General features: G+C 41.0%; 1 protein-coding gene across 2 annotated transcripts; it reads left to right on the top strand.

Moving 5' to 3' along the window:
• Positions 1-5,619: 5,619 nt before the first annotated feature.
• LOC308103871 (uncharacterized protein) lies at positions 5,620-17,064 on the top strand. Of its 2 annotated transcripts, none has more exons than XM_080454077.1 (11): positions 5,620-5,733; positions 7,360-7,430; positions 8,144-8,253; positions 11,584-11,766; positions 12,007-12,149; positions 12,526-12,610; positions 13,032-13,194; positions 13,501-13,694; positions 13,791-13,932; positions 14,438-14,577; positions 15,423-17,064. In XM_080454077.1, exons 2-11 carry the CDS (start codon positions 7,364-7,366, stop codon positions 15,735-15,737), a joined length of 1,542 nt encoding a protein of 513 aa, XP_080310203.1. In that variant the 5' UTR covers positions 5,620-5,733; positions 7,360-7,363; the 3' UTR covers positions 15,738-17,064. The 2 variants fall into 2 exon arrangements, with proteins under 2 accessions (XP_080310203.1, XP_080310204.1); XM_080454078.1 differs by lacking the exon at positions 5,620-5,733 and adding an exon at positions 11,018-11,114 and having other exon boundaries at positions 7,416-7,430.
• Positions 17,065-22,109: the final 5,045 nt, after the last annotated feature.

The following is a 22,109-nucleotide window of genomic DNA, read 5'->3' as shown; positions in this document are numbered from 1 at the left end:
TTACAATATGAATTGGGGTCCCAGAGATAGAAATGCCATAAAATAGGGGTCCGTAGCCTTATGCATGCCAAACTGGGGTTCCTTCAATTAAAATGGTTGAGAATTGACTGCTAGAGCTATAAAAATCATCTCTTATGGGGGTCCGTGGCATTTCTTTTCAAATGGGGGTCCGTGGGCTGATAAGTGTCAATTTGGGGGTCCTTGACATGAAACAGTTTGAGAACCACTGGCCTAAAGGTTAAGACGAGACAGTTTGTAACGGAAAGGTTCATGGTTTGATTCCCCTGACCGGCAGATAAAAGAGGAGCTGCTCAGTGGCGAACAGTATGAGACAGTGGTTGTACTAAGCTTCCAGGTTTTAATGTGTGTGTGTTGTCTGTGTGAGTGTGTCAGTGTGATGCAGCCCGTTCCTGAAAAAGAGAATCTGTTCTCAGCGAAACCTCCCCAGGGTAATTAAAGGTGGGAAAAAAAATGCAGTTGAATCTCAACCAATCCATCCACAGATGGTACGTTTGAAATATAGTACAGATACGTCTCTTAATAATATATCAAGGATTAAAGGACTTTGTATGTCTCAGCATGATTTGGAAAATAAATATCGTATTTATCGTCAGTTCAGTTGACTCAACTAAAACCAAGAAAGTGTATTATGTATTATATATTTCCAGTGCTCAGATCTGTGAAATAATTGATTTCAAAATACTTTATAAAGCACCATTCAATGCTTTATAAAGCACTGAATGGTGCAGTGCCAAGATACATTTCTGATCTTCTGTTATGAACCATCCAGACATCTCAGGTCATCTGCTACAGGTCATGCTTTCTGTCCCCAGACTCCAAACTAAATGTGGAGAAGCAGCTTTCAGCTTTTATACACACGTATCTGGAACAAACTCCAAGAGAACAGCACGTCTACTACAACTCTCGGTTCTTTTAAAAATAGCGAATCTACAAACGTTGTGAGCTTGTAGATCTTTCTAGATCTTTGCTATTTTTTAGTTAGGTTAGCTTAACTGTTACTCATTTTGATCGGACTTTGTGAACCGCAGTGGTGTTTATTGCTTGAATGATGCCCTGGGTGAAGCCCCCCTTCAGTGCCAAAAAACCTGTGTCAGCTCAGTTACAATTAACCAAATCATAATGTGCTGGTTAGTTGGCACTTGTTTTGCTGCAACCTTACACACGATGAAACTGTGTGAAATAATATGCAAAGTTATATCGGTTGGTGGGTTGGTTCCAACCGCTTTAGTCATTAGATTAAAGTCAGAGCTTTTAAACTCTAGTTTTTCAGTTAATAGTATTCGCTGGTTCTATTGAGGCCACTTTGTAGCTCAAATCACAGAGGCAGAAGTTATGACTCAACAAAATATTCTGAAGAACAAGCAAAAAGAGAGGCAACAAATCCCACCATAATGCATCCCTTTCATTTAAAGTTTGAAGGGATTATGAGTGGTTCAACTTGCGGTCCGAAGCGTTTACTTGCAAATCACGAGGCACGGTTCCAGAGCAAAATGTGTTAATAGCATAGAAATCTGTTTAACCACTTTTACCCCCATTTTATACTTGGGCGAAGATATCCAATCTACAAGCTGTGATGTGGCACTATGAGCTTATAGGACTGTTATTTCTTAAAAGGTTTGATATAATGCTGTTCTCTGGGAGTGAAATAAGACCTGAGATGGAAAAAACAACATAAGCTGGCTCGTTTTGGCGCTAGTAAACCATAGATCTTGGCCTTATTGTTCTCGGAGGACCGAATTAGCTTCTCCTGAGCAAACGCAAAGCTTTGTCACTGCCGAGATCAAAGCTCACCCCCAGAAGCTTTCATGCCGTGCTTCTGAATTGCCCCTCGCTTTTTGTTTGTACATGTAAATACTGGTGATGAGTAAACAGAGTTCCTCTCTCAAATCTCTCTCTTCCCCTGTCTTTATGACAATTAGAATATTAATCAGGCATAGTCTCATCTGCACACACGAATACACACACACCCACACCCACACACACACACACACACACACACACACACACACACACACACACACACACACACACACACACACACGTATTACGCAGATACAGACACAACGTGGGCATATTATGAGAAGACAGTTTTCAAAATGTCTCGGTTCAGTGCTTTTGAAATCTGTGCATGGGTGGCACACCACATGTACATTACTGTCACAGACATGCCTTCCTTCCAGGGCCCCAGGGACGGCGCCATCAGGAGGACGGGGCCATCAGAGGGACGGGTGAGGAGGATGCTACTGGACATCGTAAGGCCCACGCCATTGCTGCATGGTGCAAAACATGCCAAAGTGGAGAATTGGCCTATAGGCTACCATCATTCATTGGAGACGTGACAGCTTTGGATCAATAAGTAATGCTCTCCCATGTTGGACCATCTGACATGACTGTGCTATGGTCTGATGAGAAATAATTACAGTGACTGCCTTCAAACCTAAGGATTGAAGACAGTAAAGCCAGTCATGCAGACACACAGAGAAAAATGCTGGGTTGTTTATCTACCCAGATGCTGGGTTATGAAATGGTTGACCCATTATGGGTTATGGCTGACCCATCATGGGTTAACCATAACCCATATGGGTCATTTTGTACAACCCATTGGGTGAGTCACCCATGTACTCAGTACATGGGTTATGGCTGACCCATGATGGGTTAACTATAACCCATAATGGGTAATTTTGTACAACCCATTGGGTGAGTCGGCCATTTACTCAGTACATGGGTTATGGCTGACCCATTATGGGTTAACCATAACCCATAATGGGTAATTTTTTACAACCCATTGGTTGAGTCAACCCAAGTACTCACTATGGGTTGTTTTAAGACCATTGTGGGTTATTTGTGCACTGCAAAACCAGATGATGCTGGCTTGTTATCAAAACTATTTTTTCCTTTTCAATACAACAAAGGTTTGTGCGAAAATTCGTTTTAACTTGAAATAATTAATTGATAACGTCTCAACTACATGGAAGTTGACATAATTAAAATCCTATGTTCAGTCAAATTCCTCAGTGAGCCCACTCAAGTTAAGTCTTTTTGATTCCACTTCTGCTTACACAACAGTCTCATTCCCAAGAAGTCACATGTTGACATTTTGTGCAGAACTAGTACAATACGCACGGAATGTATCTATCAATATAACTATCTATTTTTTTTTGTATATTTGAGCGAATGACTGGAGGAATATGACTTCCCTTCGTTAGAGCCTAGTGTTGTGGTGGCCTAGTGGTATTGTTCCAGGACTAGTAATCATATCTTCTTGGACTAGCCGGTTCAAGTCTGGGATTAAGCTTACTTTTCAATTTAATTGTATGTTTTGCCTTCTTGATTGTGTGTGTACTCTGCAGACTTCAGTTGGTTAAATGATCACTTATCTTGTGTACTTAATTACAGAGGCTCATAATATTATGGAGATAATCATTTTATATAATATTATAATAATTAATAATGCACAAAAACTAATTTCACCCACTGTTTTACTCTGCTACGACAAGCTCAAAAGTGAGCTTTGCTTACTTTGTTTTATTGGCTTAAGTCGGCTACTTTGCGGATGGAGTACCGTTTTTATTCAGTGTTCAATGTGTTCATAATATGTGTGTATGTAGCCATACTGGTGACTGGTGGTAGATTAATAGTCTTGTCTCTTGACAAGCCTCAAGGTTGTACTTTATTGTTACATCTTGTGTACAGGTACATAAGAGTCAAACTTATTTTGGTTTGGCTTCCTTCAGACAATGCAGCAGCATAGATAATAACAACAGCACCATCCCGGACTTGAACCGGTGACCCCATGGAGTCTCACTTGGTGCAGAAGGCCTCAAATCGAAGCCTGCTCTATATTTTCATTTGCTTTTTTAAGATCACGCGCGGACCGTGCATGCGACCGGTTCGGGCCTGGTACTGACCGATTCGTATCGGTGGGTAGACTGACATATGTCAGAATTGTAAAGTTTTGTCAAATCGTCTTTGAGATAATCATAAATATGTATCTACAGGGAAAAGTAAGGGTCGAAAACCAAATCAAACAACAGATTATTGATCAGCGCGTCGCCCTGAACGCGTCAATATAAGTCTCCTCACACACAGACGTACCGTTCTCCAACCATAACCTTAGCCGCCAAAACACGCTAAGGTTAAGGTTAGGGTTGCCGAGGTCGTAGAGCAAAACCGAGACCAGATTCTCGATCAGCTTGTTGCGCTGAAAACACCAATATAAGTTTCCTCCCACACGGATATACGGTTCTCTTAATTGATTAGGGTTACAGGTTCGCTATCTCGTTTAATAACTCGGAAACGATAAGGAGTTGGATTCCGATTTCGGGATATGTTGTTCAGTTTTTTGAGACGAACAAGGGGATATCTTGTTTGTCCCGGTACAACACTCCTAAGTTGGCTTCCTCCACTTTCGGAAGGTACATAGAGGTATACAACCTAACACCATCCTGAAGGAAGAGCTGAAGTTTTGAAAAGTGTCGTACCAGGACAAACAAGATATCCACTTGTTCGTCTCAAAAAACTGAACAACATATCCCGAAATTAGACCCCAAGTCCTTATCGTTGTCGAGTTATTGAGAGGGAAAGATTTAGGCAAAGGTCAGCTTTGCCGTCTTTTTGCTGACCTTTGACCTTTATCAGTGTCCTAAAAAATCAGGCCCGGTGCCATTAAATCCGGCTTACTCTCAATATGGATTGAGTGAAGTTTCAGATTTTAAAAAAATATCTGGAGCGATTAGTTCCAGAAAATGTGCTCGACGCCGCACGTTTAATTGAAATGTAATTTGACCATGTGACTGGAAGGGGTTCTGCACAAAATGTCAACATGTGACTTCTTGGGAATGAGACTGTGTTGGCTCACAAGTTCAGCTTTAATTATGTACTGTACTGCTGTACTGTACTGTACTGTACTGTACTGTATGTTACTGTACTGTAATGCATGCTACTGTACTGTACTGTACTGTACTGTACTGTACTGTACTGTACTGTACTGTACTGTACTGTACTGTATGTTACTGTACTGTAATGCATGCTACTGTACTTTACTGTACTGTACTGTAATGTATGATACAATACTGTACTGTAAGCTGGGCCCAGTTGCAAGTGCCCACGTTACCCTGGAGACGTGATTCTCCACATTGACCAATTTACATGAATTTTCGGCATATTCATAAAATCAGCTTAAACAAATGTTGTTTTAGTATGCATATTTGTCTATCATCAACAACAACAGCAACAATAATACATTTTATTTATTTTACATTACATACATCAAAGTGGTACAGTACGAATAAAAACATTTGCATAATACAATCTAAAAGTCATGTTTTCTTTGAGGGGAGTATATTATTGATTTATATTATATTTTAAACTACATCTCTTATGTGCATTAAAATAATACTGTGGTATCACCACTTTTAATAGGCTAAAACATCCTGAGAGTGAAGTGGAGTAAATCATATAATTAATGGATCAAGGAATGTTTCTTTACTATTATAATTATTTATAAATTAAAGAATCAGAATCCTAAAAGTCTGGAATCCGCCCTCCCTATCCGGTCAAAATCCTCCATACCCCGCCTCCCTCCAGTCCTCCTCCACTTCCTGCTTCCGCGCGCGCCCAGCGTCACACAGAGAGAGTCTGCAGAGAGCCATAACGTGCGTCGCAATTCTTACCATTTACAAACAACGGCACGAAAGAAGAACTCCATTCAAGGTAAAATAGTGTTTTGTTTTGCACTGTATTATTGTCTCAACCTTTCCTAGCATGCCTTGACGTCGTGTTAAACATGCAGAGGAACTGGAATGTGCTGCTGGCCCCATGGTGCTAAGCAGCTAAGCTAACTAACTCAAATGTTTGGCGCGAGTGCAATTGGCTCATTTATACATTCTGAACTCTGGTCTGATCTCTAATTTCTATTATAAACACATCACGTTGCCGTTCAAGCATGCACAGTCTGCTGAAAGTGACAGGCCATGGCTACACAGCTAACTAGCTGTGGGCACTTGTAAACAAAGGCATAGCCTAGTTGCTTGATATATTAATTGACGTGTAGACTATATATCGCGTGCTTAACACATTGTCCTCTCAATGTGCCTACACAATCTGGCTACTGAAATGTGGTATTGTAGTTTGTTGGGTGTGGCTTGTCTATGTGACTTCTGTACAAAAGCCTGTAGATCTGCTATTTTCACAATTTGTGCCTCTTTTATTTTTTTGATAATTTCGCCTTTTCTAGTATATAGTTGATTACTTTTGATGCTAAGTCCTTAAATTATTACTTCACTGTCATCTGGGGACCCCTTCAAAATCACGAGGGGACCCCCCCCCACAGTACATGAAAATTAATTGCCTGTACAATCAGATGTGTTTTTTTATTTCTTTGAAACTAGTGTTGATTTTGACAGCAGCATTTTGTTTAGTTTTAACGTTTTCAGGCCAAGGACCCCCTAGCTGAGAAAGAGATGAAGCAGGGACCCCCTCTATATAAAATTGTTTCAGATTAAACTTTTTTTTTTACTTGGCCTGCTCTTTTTTCCCTCTACACCTATACCTCTTTGCCAAAAAATAGCAGATCTACAAGCTCACGAGGCGTTGTGAGCTTGTAGATCTGCTATTTTTGGCTAAAGTTCTCCTCAGAAAAGTGATGCTAGGGTTCAAGTGGTTAATGTAAAAAAAGAAATCTTATCACACAAAGATTTGGCGGACCCCCTGTAGTAACTCTGAGGACCCCCTAGGGGTCCCGGACCCCCTGTTGAAGACCCCTGCTTTACTGTGTCACCATTCTAGTCTACCCCGTTATATTATTTAATTTGAGACATTATTGTATTTAATTTCATTGTATTAGGATGGTGTTTACATTATTGTGGGAATTGTGGTTGAAGCAGCTGTAAAAACAGTTTATTATTGCTGGTATTGCACTAAAATTACTGAATGACGCTCATTTGAATAGGCAATTGCATGGGCAGCTAAATACTGTGAGAGGCACATGATGTGAAATTCATCTGGGGGTCCCTGCTTCATCTGTCTCAGCTAAGGGGTCCCTGCTTTATCTGTCTCAGCTAAGGGGTCCCTGCTTCATCTCTCTCTCAGCTAAGGGGTCCCTGCTTCATCTGTCTCTCAGCTAAGGGGTCCCTGCTTCATCTGTCTCTCAGCTAAGGGGTCCCTGCTTCACCTGTCTCTAGATTTCCATGTGTACACTCTGAGAGTTACAGAGCTGTAAGGGTCCATTTGGTTCATATTCATAGCAGATCATAGTATTCTGCTGCTAGTTTGCTTTGCTTTTATGTTGATATCTGAACAGGTATAACACCAATTGTATTTCCTTTGTGTTTGTTTCAGATCGATGGACAACTTTGTCTTTGAAAAACTGACAGAGTGGCAGTTACCAGAACTGATCGACATATTTAGAGGTACAATATGTTTCCCATCCACATACATTGCTGTCACACAGTAATGGAGTTGACAACTGCTTTTTGTAATATACCTTGACATTTGTATTGAGCATATGCATTTTCTGTGCTATACTATTTGATTAACTGACAACAATTGACCAGCAGATGAACCCAGGTTGATTAAGGTTAATGACATCTGTGTCAGTCAGAAATAGGATGCTGGTTGTCATTCAAACTGTTTGCTCAGCACCAAACATGGCTGCTGAGTTAATGGCCATGGTTTCTGTAGTCCTCTAACACAGTGGTTCTCAACCTTTTCAGGCTGTGACCCCCCCCAAAATATTTGAATTGTGGACCCCCCATTTGTTTGACCTCTTTACACGGATACATATTGTGAAAATAGACGATCTACAGGCTCACAACGCCTCGCAACAGTTTCACAATATGTGGGGGGTTCCAACCCACAGGTTGAGAACCACTGCTCTAACCTGTCATGTTGAGGACCAAAACCAGGTGATGAAATGTGTCTGATTAGCTTTGCTGAGGGTAATCATTTGCAGTAGAAGTAATTAATTCATTTAAATCATCTGTGTTGGTCCTCATCATTGCAGGTACTGTAGAATCTACAGTCATCTACAGTCATCTACAGTGTAGATGACTGCAGATGAAACCCATGAGCTCTATTTTTTTTCTGTTGGAAAAATAATGTGTATTTTTCTCTTTTTTTTCAGACGAGGGGATTGATCAGGAAAGTTTCTTTCTGTTAGATGATTCCACCATCAAACAGCTGATCCCGAGAGCAGGCCCTAGGCTGAAGTTTCTAAAAAAAATTAGAGAACTTGTAAGTCAATAGTTTATTTCGGGAAGATGGCATACACTTGCTTCAAATGCCAAAAGCTAATTTCAGGGGGTATCAAGGGTCTTCTCGTGCATTTACGGTCTGTACACCATGTCAACTCTGTATCAACACATTTTCAGTGTAGTGAAAGTGGTTGTGGTCGGACATTTGGTTACATATGGTCTTACAGAAGACACTTGGAAAAGGAGCATGGGGATAGAAATGATGACCCCCTTGAAGGCCCAGCCCCACGGCCCCCACCTGTAGGTCCAGCCCCACCTGTTGAAATGCTGAATGCTGACATGGAGCCAGAACAGGGAGACGAGGAAGTTGGTGAGGATTGGGATGAACTAGAGCCAGAGTCCATTACTAATCGAGTGGCCCTCTTTTTAGCCCATCTTAGATCTAAATCTTCTATGACATTCTCAAACCTAAACTTTGTGGTTCAGCATACCTCCAATTTAATTGGCAATATTGTCGGCCGACTGCAATCAAAGACCATGTCTGTATTTCGTACGTTTGGTCTTGATCAAAGCAACGAGGTACAAGAGCTTGAGGTGGAGTTCTCAGAATTAGCTGAGCCTTTCAGAGGCATGCAGTCCGACTATAAACAGATGAAATATTTTGCTACAACTGGAAACTTTGTTCAGCCAGTTGAGGAGATATTGTCAGGGGTTACCTATGTTCAATCAACGGCCTCTGCCACTGGCATTGTCCAGCAAGTTGGTGTTCATGATTCATTTTACCGTATACCGTTAAAGAGCCTTTTGACCAAGATTCTAGAAATTCCCGGGATTTTACAGACCATGCTAGATTGGCAGTGCAGGGAGGGTGATGCAATTCAGGATGTTTTTGATGGGGAGTTCTGTAAAACGCATTCCTTATTTCGGAACGAGGTTTCAATCCCAATTGTGATTTACCAAGATGATGTTGAGATAGTAAATCCCCTTGGTGCTAAAACTGGGATTCACAAGTTGGGACTTCTTTATTTCATTTTGAAGAGCTTGCCTCCAGAGTTGCTATCTACCTTGCAGTCACAGTTCCTTTTAGCTGTGTACAAATCTGATGACGCAGCACATCATACCATTGATGCAATCCTACGCCCTATTGTCAAAGAGATCATGGATTTAGAGCAGGATGGCATCCTTGTTAATACCCCCAACTATCAAGGTGTTGTCAAGTTCACATTGCTCCAAGTAGTTGGAGACAATTTGGGCGTCCATGGTGTTCTTGGCTACGTTGAATCCTTCGTTGCCAATTATGCATGTCGGTTTTGCAAAGCAAATAGAGAACAGAGAGAGTCTCTGACGCTTGAAGACCCTGGACTTTTGCGTGATCGCAATAGTTATGAGGCAGATTTACTTACAGCCGACAAGTCCCAGACAGGCCTGAAAAGGGGCAGCGTCTTGAACATGTTGTCTTTTTATCATGTGTCAGACAATCTGTCAGTGGACATAATGCATGATTTACTGGAGGGGGTGGGGCCTATCGAAGTCAAACTTTTGTTGAATTCACTAATCGACCAAAAGCATCTCACACTACAAGAGCTGAATTACAGAATCACAAGCTTTGACTATGGATTTAGTGATAAGTCTAACAAGCCTTCTGTCATAAGCAGGAATGATCTCAAAAAGCCTGAAGGCTCCATGCGTCAGTCAGCATCTCAAATGTGGTGCCTAATTAGGCTACTACCAATCATGATAGGTGATCTTGTCCCCATGGATAACAAGCATTGGGAACTTCTACTCCTCCTACTCCATTGCATGGAGTTTATCTTTTCCCCTTCAATTACAGTGGCAGCAACACTGTACTTGGGCAAAATCATAGAAGACCATCACTCCCTCTTCCTGGAGCTATATCCTCATCTACATTTACGGCCAAAGCAACACTTCATGGTTCACTACCCACGAATCATTCAAAAACTTGGACCGTTGAAGCAGTTCTGGTCAATGAGATTTGAAGCACGACATGCATTTTTCAAACAGGTTAGCAATGTAACCTGCAACTTTAGAAACATTTGTAAAACCATGGCATTTCGCCATCAGATGATGCAGTGCTACCATTTCCTATGTGGAACTATCCTGTGTCACAATACAGAAGTTGGTCCAGGGCAAAGTACAGTTCTGGTGAACATTAATGACAGGATCCAAAGTGGGCTAGAAGGTATTCCCCTTTTCAGTGAAGTGTATGTGCCAGCCTGGGTTACATTTAAGGGAACTGACTATAGAGCAGGCATGAGTGTATTCCTGTCCTATGATCCAGATGGAGAGCCTCAATTTGGTCTCATAGAATCAGTTCTACTACTGGAGCAAACGTCACCCACACCAACAATAAAACTTGTTGTAAAGAAGTGGGAAACACAGTGGTTTGATAGGCATTTATTTGCATACAGTGTCATTCCCACCCAGGTGTTGGTAGCAGTAGATGTAAGAGATCTGCTTGATCACCATCCCCTCCATGCAGTCAAGTCGTACAGAGGATGCAGCCAGGATGTAGAGGCAGTGGCAGTGACAGTAGATGACAGTTTATACATTTCGTTGCGCAACAGACATTTTTAGAATCACCTAACTGCCACCAGGTGTGTGTGTGTGGTTGTGTGTGACTGTAAATAGTATTTTGACTGGCTTATATGTTGAAAAGGCCTATTTTGACATTACCCCCATATTAGTTTTGTTTTTAGCCATACTTGCTGCTTAAAGTGTCAATCGATTGAAAATGATCAGTATTTGAGTACCGGGTAGTAAGAACCACTTGACTTCTGGGACAGATTGAAAGTACTACTGGAATGATGGGATGCCGTGACTACTGGGATGACGCGATTACTGGGACTACTGGCATTCTTTAAATGAGTGATAAGTGGTACTGTAAGTACTTTTTTGTTTAATCACTTAATGTTTGTATAAGGTGAAGCCCAAGTGCACTCTCTAAAAGTATGCTGCACCACTGTCCACATATCATTTGGTTGTCTTCAAAAGGGTCCTCTATTGGGGATTCCAATAGAGTACCGAAGTCCTGACGTCACTCTCTCATCCCCTGGTTTGTAGAAGTGTTTCTCTATGTAGAATAGTTGGGTCATCTTAAAATCGTCTCATAAGCATTGAGGTCCAAAAACAAACGGACTGTCCCAGCGATGTTGTCACGAAGGTGACTATCGTTTATGATAGTCAGTCAGTTATATTTGATAGTCTGTTTCTGGCAAAAATGTCACTAATTAAGAATTGGGGGGAGAGGGGGAGAACAACGCAAACCAGGTAGGATGCGTCATTTACATCAGACTTTGGTGCTCTATTCTTTGTCCTACATTTATTATATTAACCTTGGTCTTCTTTATAGATTGGACCGGCGCCTGCACCTGATGCACAAGCTACAGCCTCTGATGCCACACCTCCTGCCACTCCCCAAACCCCCATGGCGGTATCGGCCGCACCTGATCCCCGAACCCCACCTGAACCCCTGGCTCCACCTCAACCCCAAGCCCTCATGATGATTCAGACAATTCACATAATTCCTACGTTTGTAAGTTCTGCTTTACCTTTATAAGCCTTATAATACCTTTAAGCCTTATAAATTTGGCTGCTTTGCATGAAAAAGAAAATGGTGCTCAACAAGCTCACAACACATTGACACACTGAGTGCATTAATTGTAATCAAGACAAAAGTTTGAAATAATGGTGATATTGATTTGAATTAGAATCACCCATTCCTAACTAAACAATAATAAGTCTGCAATTTTGTGTCTTCTTGCAATTTTCTAAGGATGTCCGTCAGGTTCTTACAACGTTCGCAGAAGGACAGCCGATTGTCAGGGACCTTGACGAGACAAATATAATCACCACATCCCAGAGATGTGCCCTTGTCCGGATCTTGGTGTCTCACCTTATAGAGAAGTTTGGAGAGAAGTACTTCAACAGATTTAAATTATCTTTATGTTTTATGTTGAATAGGGATCACAATACCAATGCTGGGGTTTAAGTGGTTAAATGGCAACTTTAAGGGTGTATGATCATCCCAAGTTCTAACTTTACCTGAGAGCTAAAATATGACTTAGTAGGGATATATTTGCTAGTTGTTAACCATGCTCAGATCAGCTACCATGGAGTAACATTTTAAGAGGCACCAGTGCAACCTTCACTGGACGACTGACTGAAGTTAAGTTAGCCACACACCGGGTGTGATTATTTTTTTTGTCTTTTAAAAATGGTTTATTAGTTACATGAAATCAACGCACTGGAACTACTTGATATGATGAATAGTTGTGCTATTTCTGTTTTACAGTCCTACGACGGAGACCAAAAAGGCCATGGCAGCTAGCATAATTCAGGCATTTCCCTGCTTGAAAGACTCTTCAAGCAGTGGCAGCGTGAGTTTTTTTTCCCAATTTTTGCTTTTCAATGTATTATTCATTTTGGTGACACCCCTAGTAAGCCCAATATATGCTCTGCTGTGATGTGTCGCTGATACTGAAAACTCCAAGTCTACAAGCTCACAACATGTGGTCTGCCTGTAGGTCTGCAGTTCTCAGTAACGGACCGTTGAGAAGCATACATTGAGCTTGAAATGCTAAATCATTTAACAGACACAATACCGCTCACTCCTTCCAGAAAAACTACTTTGATGTGTGATTTTCACTGCTGTCATGCCCTTGGAAGCAGGGACAATAATTGGCCTTCTCTTGGGACAGACAAATGTGCAGAAAAACCCTGTTCTAATTCAAGGACACGCTGTCAAAAAATCGAAATGTGCCAAATCTCTATTCATCAAACATTTTGATTTCTTGGCAGGTCATATGGTACACCCCAGCACAGAACCGGCATCCAGCCTGTGGGTACCTGGAGGAAAGGCTGCGAAACGTCAGAAAGAAGCTGAGGTCAGCGCTCAGGGGGAATGGCCGAGCACCCCAACCAGCACCCGAGGATGGTCCTGTTCGAACAGCGGTCATACCAGGTCATTACTAAACGGAAAAATAGAAGGAAGTTCCAACAATGTGGCACATTTGCTTGCTTAAGTTTTCCCAAAACATAACATGCGCACGTTTAGGGAACACTGTCGCAGACAGAAAATCTGAGTAGAGCCTGATCTTAGTGAATGTGAGGAATTTTGGAACTACAGTAGCTTGTATGACCAGACACCACACAATAGCATTTATAGTTGTTTTAGAACTATTTTAACACACAATATTGCTGATAGGGATGACTGATTACGCAAAACATCCATCTTTTAGTGACTGACAGCATTTTGTTCTTTTTACAGAATGTACCATATCTGATGAGCGGGCAGTACAGCTGAAAGAGTGGTTGAGAAGTAATTCTCAACCATTATGCCAAGTTGCGACCTATATGCAGGACACGGCGGTGTACAGGGCAAAGTGGATAAAGGACAACACCAGAGATCTGACCATCAGTCAGATTCTGGAACACTACCCTCACCTGACAACTAACGGCATGGTAAGAGGGAATATTGTACATGTGATGATTCATTGTTTATAATGTTTTGGTAGTGTGCCACATTTAATTTGATTTCAAATGTTTTCCATTTTATAGATCGCTCAGGACTTCCTTCTCTTACATGCGGACGCTGCGCCCAAACTGTACGAGACCTGGCTCCCAGTTTATGCGGAGAAGATCCTGCAGATCGCACGACTGGAGCGGAAGTTAGAGTTGCCGGTCGAAGGATTAACATTAGGTAAAATATTATTGAAATGGTTCTTTGTCAGTCGACAGTCCCTCTTGTGCCAAGAGTCCACAACTACATTGACAGCCTCTCTGTGTGGGTGTGGCACGCACAGCACACACTTTCAGGTACCCTGGGGTTTTCCTCTTCTCAGGTAGTGTCACCTTCAAATACCAGTGGGCACACCCCTTCCTCCTATAGCCTCGTCTAGACCAGGGTTACTCAAAGTGGATTCCAGGGACTCTCTGGGTTACTTTAGTGGGGTCTAAATTGACCCTTAAGTCTGTAACTGTGACAGTGTAACAAATGGACCCCAACTGGTCAATTATTTTCCATTTGTAAACTGTCATGGTTAGGCCAGCTTCTGGCCTAATGGTGGGAATAACTAAACTACAAACTAACCAGCTGCAGAGTCGCTATTGGTTACATAGGTTACGGTACATTCTTGTTGGCTATTGAATGACAAAATAAAGGATATTCTGTTCCACCTCGTATTGATACCTATGTCTTCCTGCAGATGACATTGGGGATCTCGCCCTGCAGCAGTTGCCATCCTTGCTCCCCCCAACAGCATACAAAGTTGGACGTGGCCGTGGCAGTAAAACGGTGCGCCACACCATTGCTGAGTGCAAGAAGGCCTTCATCCATCATCAGCCTGTAAGTCCACCAGCACATCTAAAGGGAAACTTTCCATTTTATTTTAACATTAACATATACCTGTTGTATAATTAATGAGTTTGTGTAAGTATTGAGTGTGTAATCTACAAAGCGTATACAGCACACAGCAGGAGGACAAGAACACAGTAGGGCATTCACAACTACGGCGTTTCACTAGTCGACGAGTAATCCTAAAAAGTTGACAAATAGTTGACTAGTCATCTAGATATGACCTCACCCCACCCGAAACAATGACATTGATTAATTCTTGTCAAAATGTCTCTGAAATAGGCTAACTACTGCTCTTTGCTAGTTTAACATATTGCTTTACAAATACAGGTATAACAGGACAAGCTTATTCCTTCTGTTAATATACCGCCCGGTTTATCTTATAAGGCAGGGGTTTTCAACTGATTATGAGCCAGGGACCACCACCACCCTCCTCACTAAGAATCAACCTAGGGACCACCGTTGTGCTGCGAGGGGGATATAAGTTAACGCTTTATATGCATTCTATGTCTATACAGTACATCTCTCACTGTTTCTCAACCAATGGACCCCCAGTAGATAAGATTTAGCCTATCAGAGACAAAACTAAAGAACATTTTGTTATCGTTGGATACCATTTTGACCACAATACTATGCTGTGTTATGTTTGTACCATAGGAGTGATAATACGCAAAATGAATATGTTAAACAATAAGTTAACTCTTATAATGTAACATGAAAACAAATGGACCCTTGACACCTTCATTATTATTTTCTTTTAATTATACACTTATTTTTCTATACTTTGTAGACATTTTGTCCTTACTCACTCAACCTCACTTTTCTGTGTTTTTCAGCCTGGAACCAACATGGTGGAGTATCTCCAAGCAGCCAAGAACTCCCAAACTGAACCCTATGTCCTGACACTTGGCAACAACTCTCAGCAACCATCTCAGGTCTTCGCAATTATAGATGGACAGGCTTTGAAACAGGACAAACTTCTTCAGGCCATCGACGTCTGCTTCAAGGCCTACTACATTTTTGACATCGAGTACCCCAAAAAGTGTCAACTTGTGTGGGACTTCCTACAGAGTATTATCTATGGAATTCCACTACAAGAGTCCAAGAAAATGGTGGAGTTTCTGCACACAAGAATTCTGGCTTGCCAGTAGAGCTCACACACACACCCCCCAACACATTACCCACTCAATCAACCCACGTACCCGTTAGTCATTGAGGGCAGCCTTGGTCCCTGGAACAACATATTTTGAGATGGGGGGGGTCCGCGGCCAAATGCGGTACATATAATTCTGGGGGTCCTTGACATGAAAAAGTGTGAGAACCACTGATATAGAAACAAGTTTTTGACACCAGAAGATTCAGAAGACATTTTGTAGAATCGGCCTCAGGTCTTAAAGGGTTAACCCCTACTTTGATCACTACAGCATCAAAAACAGCAGATCTACAAGAAGCTCGTTTGAGCTTGTAGAGCTGCTATTTTAGATTTTTTAAATTAGAATGGTGTAAAAAAGAGTTTGGGACCATTGAGGTCGTTCCACCCCAGAGAACACGTATCGGGACATAATGAGGTTGTTCCTCCCCACAGAGAACACATATCAGGGTGATTACGTAACAGGGACCAACATGGCACTGTTCACTAAATATGACATTCCTATAGAAACAGGACGGATTCTTTGTTCCCCCAGAGAGCACGATGAAGACTTGACTGTTTGTCTAAAAGCAGAAATGTTTGCATTTGGGTTGTTGTTTCTAAGAGTTTTTCTGTGTGGGGAAAGCTTTAGCTGAAAATAGCAGATCGACAAGCTCACAATGCAATGCCTGGTGTTGTGAGCTTGTGGATCTGCTATTTTCAGAGAAAGCTGTTCCCACAATACGTTCGCTGGGGTTTAAGTGGTTGATTGTTTGTTACGTTTTTGTATTTTGTTTGTTAGGGAAGCTGAGCTGGCTGATTTGGAAGTTATTTCAATTGAACAACTTTGGCTACAACAAAATGATTAAAACGAACCCTTGAAGCTTTATAACACTGCTTGCACACCACACCTCCAGTGAAACATGTTTTAAAAACGTTTGGGGTTTTGTTTTATTTGAATGCCATTTGCATTGTTTGGAAAACGTTATTGCTTACACGTGTCTTTTTGGTGTGTCAGTGATGTTTAGAACAGGATACAGAGACATCTGGATTAAGGTTTAGATGGCCCCAGAGAGCACGATGAAGACTTGTGTTTAAATGTTTGCTTTAAAAACTATGTTCAAAGATTTGCACAAATTTCAGGATTTTTCAAAAATAGCAGATCTACCAGCTTGTAGCGCGGCACAAGCTTGTATATATGTGCTTGTATATATGAGCTCATATCTATTTTTGAATAGCAAAAGTATAAAAATGCTTTTTATCCCATGTCTTAATGAGTTAATAGAACTCAAATGTTTAAAAGTTGTCATTTTTCATGCTTTTATTTTTCTATAAAATGACTAAAAGAATCCAGAATGGTTTGTGTTTATTGCATTATGCTTTGCATGACCAAATCTAGCATGTATTTTGTCATAGGTTTGTAGTTAAACTGTAGTTTAAAGTAACACACATATTGTGGTTGAATAAACCCATAATAGTTTTATTTAACACATGATTTGGATAAAACAACCCAGAATGGTACATAATTTGACCCACAATTGGGTTGAGTATATAATAAATAATAAGGGTTGAATTTACTCAGATGTACAGTTAATTTAACCCAGAAATGGGTAGAATATATAATAAATGATATGGGTTGCATTTACTCAGACGTACAGTTAATTTAACCCAGAAATGGGTAGAATATATAATAAATGATATGGGTTGCATTTACTCAGACGTACAGTTAATTTAACCCAGAAATGGGTAGAATATATAATAAATGATATGGGTTGCATTTACTCAGACGTACAGTTAATTTAACCCAGAAATGGGTAGAATAATTTAACTCATCCACTGGGTTAAAACGGACCAACCCATCTTGCTGGGTAAAATTAACTACTGCTGGGCCGGTGCTATAACTACCCAGGGGATGGGCTAAAAACAACCCAGAATGGGTTGTTTCTAACCCAGCATTTTTCTCTGTGCATGCACAACACAGGCTCAACTGCATAATAGTATAAATCATTATCCTCAAGGCAGTTGAAATTCATGGTTTTCGGGTTTCAAAGACATGACTGAATTAGGTTGCACATAACTCCAATATAAAGGTTATGCCTTGATGTGTGGACACAAAAATGCTGAATAAATAGATAAATAAATAACGTTCATGAATACTGTAGGTAGAGTCTCAGAAGGGGCTAATATAGAATTATTTATCTGCATCTGAAAATGATTTTCTTTTTATGTTTCTTATGTTGTTTTCATTCAGGTTTTGCTGATTTTCAAATCTCCAGCTCCAAATGGATGAGACTTTATCTGTGCTGTGAGCCGTCTTATTCTGAGATAGTCTGTCTTCTCCATGTCTACTTAAAGAGGAACACAGAGGAAAGACCATATGACTCTAATAAAAAAGACAGAAGATGTCTATATGGTGTGTCGCATGGCCACGTTGCTCAATGAAAAAAACAAGTCAAAACCAGTCTGTTGAAATTCAGATATCGTCGATGAGTGATGCAGTGATGCAATTATGTCACTTTCAAGTCACAGTTGACTTTGTTCGGGATGTATTGGTTATGACAGCTTGACATTACACAACGTGTCGTGACATAGCAGGCCTACTTAGCAAACTTAATTGTCATTGTTGTTTTCCTTGAGTGCAGGGCTTCTATTAGTCACTGTTGGTGACTTGAACACAGGGGCATTGAGACTGGACTTGAACCCAAGATATAGTGACTACACTTGCGTTAATACTATATTTAACGGTTACATGTGGTTGATTTGGACATTGGCTGACATAATACCCATATAACTCTCACGATTAAATACCCTGATCTCACCTACAGTGGTACAATGTGGCCATTTTCATAAATATAGTATGTCTTGACACGTGTGTCATAAGCACACCCCATTCAAATTAAGTGTTACAATAAGCTGTAAATTCCAGATCAGTATTTCAATGTGAGCTTGAGTTTATCTGGAAAGTTATAAAGGTGTCTGTGTAAATGGTCTGAGCTGGGGCTCTGTCAGCTAAATTCCTAGGGTGCCGTAAGGCTAACATGGGCCTAGTTTCTTAAAATGTGAGCTTCAAAGAGGGGAAGCCTTTGCTAAGAGAATAAACCTTTATTGATCACTTTGGTGAAATTCAGGTGTCATATCAGCAACAGCAGTGTCAGTGAAACACAGCATAAGGGTAAAGTCAAGAACCAATCCAAGATAGATAAGAATAACGTTACATTAAAAGGGTTAGGGTTAAAAAAAAAGTTAGACTTAACTGGACATTTGCACTGGGTCAGAGTCTGAATGAGTTAACATAATGTACATTCTATCAAAGCACTTGCCTATCCATAACTATAAGTATAAATGGACAATCTATCACCAGTGAATGTATGAATGAATATGTCAACCATATCTGGATGAATAGATGTACAGCCTATCAACAGCATGTTGGGGAAAGTGACTCAGAATGTGTAATAAGCCTACTCTTTATGTATTCCTCCTTTAAAAGGAGGAAATATACTTCTACCAAGGGAGAGAGAGAGAGAGAGAGAGAGAGAGAGAGAGAGAGAGAGAGAGAGAGAGAGAGAGATTTTACATTTTATTTGTGTCATTGTGTGTAAAGCTTTGAATGAACAAACAGACAACAACAATCATTGCCTATGTTCCAAGTCGCCCCCTCAGGTCACAATGGTGCTGGACTGCTGAGGGTGCCACCCACAAACAGCAAGAGATTGATAGTTTTAAGATAAAAAAAACACATCAAAGGAGAAAAAAGTCCTGCAACTTATGAATGTATTGAATGTGAAAGGATAGCTCCTTGAGGTGCAGCATCTCATTTTCGAGGAGGTAGACCTACTCTCTCTATACAGAACTCTGTAGAAAGATGGTGTTGTGTCCCAGAAAGAACAGATCTACCACGTGGCAAAGCAACACATTAATAGCTTGTGGATCTGATCTTTTTGGCAAGCCACGACAATGCACGATGAAGTAGGCTATACATTCAGCTTAACGGTACAGCTAATGCGATCAATTAGGCCTAATAGGGATGTAAACATCTGTGAAACAAACATTTGGAAGATCCATCTTCATACAAAGATCTATAGCCTGGTATTCCGCATGAAGTCACGCAAGTTCCATAGGACACGACCTGAATGGTCCGATAAGCACTCCCTGTGTGAATGACATAACGGGGAAGTGGGGAAACAATCTCGGCTGGGGAGATAATTAGGCCTGTAAAGGGCTATCAATCGCGAAAAGCCAATACAAACCAGAAAGTCATCAGTAAGATTTCAATCAACTCTAAATCCAAAGTCATAATTCTCTCTGTACTGTGAAGTCGCACTTGAAAATCTGTTATCTTCGATGAGTCATAGAATAAACAGACTTCCCATGATAACGTTCCCTTTCAGCTTTTCAGAGTAAGAGACCCTCCACCAGCATCACTGTACATCTGCAACTGCAACTAATTTCATGCTCTAATGAACAGGAAACACACACACACACACACACACACACACACACACACACACACACACACACACACACACACACACACACGGGGGTGGGAGTGGGGACAACAAGGTGAATTATAAAATAAATATATGGGGGGAAAAAACCACCCTCCAGCTGGAGTTAATGTAGCAGAAACATTACATAACTCCACAAGCTGAAACAAGTTCTTATCCGTTTTAAACTGTTGTGCGTATTAACCTCTAACCATAGCTGTCATTGATTGTGGCACGAATCAAATTAGCATATAACTTTCACAGAAGCAGCCTATAGGATAGCCCACACCTTCCCTGAGCAAGCCCTCGTTGTTCGACACAGGCTATTATTTCCTTTACTGGAAGTCTAATAAGTCGTGACATAAGAGGGGCCTGAGGCGCACTCGTGCGCCCCGTTCCTCCCCTCCTTCCCCCGCTCTCTTAATAAAGGGGAGCTCCCCTCCTCCAGACACTCCACACAGCAGCAGATGCGCCTCAAGAGCACGCCAGCCTCCTACTGCGGAGGAGCTCTTCTTCTATAAGGAGTTGTTGGTGTGCGTGTCCTCCACTTGAATCTTCCTGGGGATGTACTCTTCTTCTTCCTCGGCCAAGATGAATCGTGTCGTCGTCGTGGTGGTCGCGGTGGTCTTGTCTCTCTTCGCAGGTAGGTGTTGAGTGTGTGTGTGTGTGTGTGTGTGTGTGTGTGTGTGTGTGTGTGTGTGTGCAGTGGTGGAAAAGTAACTAAGTACATGTACTCAAGCACTGTACTTAAGTACACATTTGAGGAATGTTTTACTTTACTGGAGTACTTCCAATTTTCAAGAATTTTTACTTCTACTCCACTACATCTCAGTGGCAAATATTGTACTTTTTACTCCACCACAATTTATTTGAAAACTTGAGTTACTAGTAGTTACTTTGTAGATTTTGATTATTATTACAAAAGCACTTCAGACCTATATACTTTGGCAATTTGAAAATAGCAGATCTACAAGCTCTACAAACGCAAAGCCACGCTAGATCTGCTATTTTCAAATATTTTTTATACATTTAAAAAACTTGTGAAATGGGACATTCTGCATAATGAGTGCTTTTACTTTTGGTACTTTAAGTAGCCTACATTTTGATGCCAATACTTTTGTACTTTTACTCAAGTAGATTTTGAATACCGAACTTGTACTTGTAACAGACCATTTCTACAATAGGGTATTGATACTTTTACTTAAGTAAAAAAAACTATGAATGAATGCAGAGTGGCTGCTCTTTCTTGAAGGCTGCGTAAACTTCAGTTCAGCACCACGGACAGAGACATTGAGTGAATGGAACGGACTGCAGTGCATTGTTTCTTTCGGTTAATGTATCTGTGTTGCCAATATGTTCTCCTGATTTGTTAACGACGCGATCATGTTGTGTATGCCTATATTAAGTAGGCTATTAGTTATAGCACAACTGACAAGGATATTAGTTTTCCTTGCCACTCTTGACACATATTGTCCTTACCCCGCGCAGAAAATCTATCGCTTCCAGTTGGAAATGAGGGGCAGAGAGAAGTTTTGGTACGTTTTGTTTTAAATTATTGATCATAAATCATTCTCAAGCACACAGATGACTAGAAAAATGAGCGCAGACGCGCATTTTCACCGAAAGTCTGAGTTGCTGTTGTTGTTATTATTGCAGGTAAAACGGTGTTTGGTTGAAGTCTTGTCCAAAGCTCTCTCCAAGTCCGACTCTCATCCACTGGATCAGGAATGCAAAGACATTCTTCAAGCAGGTGTGTAGCACAGGGCGACAAGCTGCTATAAAGCATAGAATTCCGGTTAATAAAGAGACAAGTACACAAGCCCTTAGGTTATTTACAATAAACGCTGTACCAACTGAGCATTGAAATTGATCTTTAAACTGCCTCAGGAGGAGTAGTCTACTCACATCAC

This window comes from Gymnoscopelus braueri (genome assembly GCF_963280865.1).
Source record: "Gymnoscopelus braueri genome assembly, chromosome: 16".
Classification (NCBI taxonomy): domain Eukaryota; kingdom Metazoa; phylum Chordata; class Actinopteri; order Myctophiformes; family Myctophidae; genus Gymnoscopelus; species Gymnoscopelus braueri.
Note: the sequence above shows the minus strand (reverse complement) of the source record. Positions and strands in the feature narration are given on the sequence as shown.

What these genes read in the sequence shown, in the direction of transcription:
- LOC308103871 (XM_080454077.1), top strand. Translation starts at nt 7,364, where the DNA reads ATGGACAACTTTGTCTTTGAAAAACTGACAGAGTGGCAGTTACCAGAA. An exon ending in ATAGAGAAGTTTGGAGAGAA is followed by an intron (nt 12,150 to 12,525) that starts GTACTTCAACAG and finishes TCTGTTTTACAG; the next exon opens with TCCTACGACGGAGACCAAAA. An exon ending in GGTCGAAGGATTAACATTAG is followed by an intron (nt 13,933 to 14,437) that starts GTAAAATATTAT and finishes GTCTTCCTGCAG; the next exon opens with ATGACATTGGGGATCTCGCC.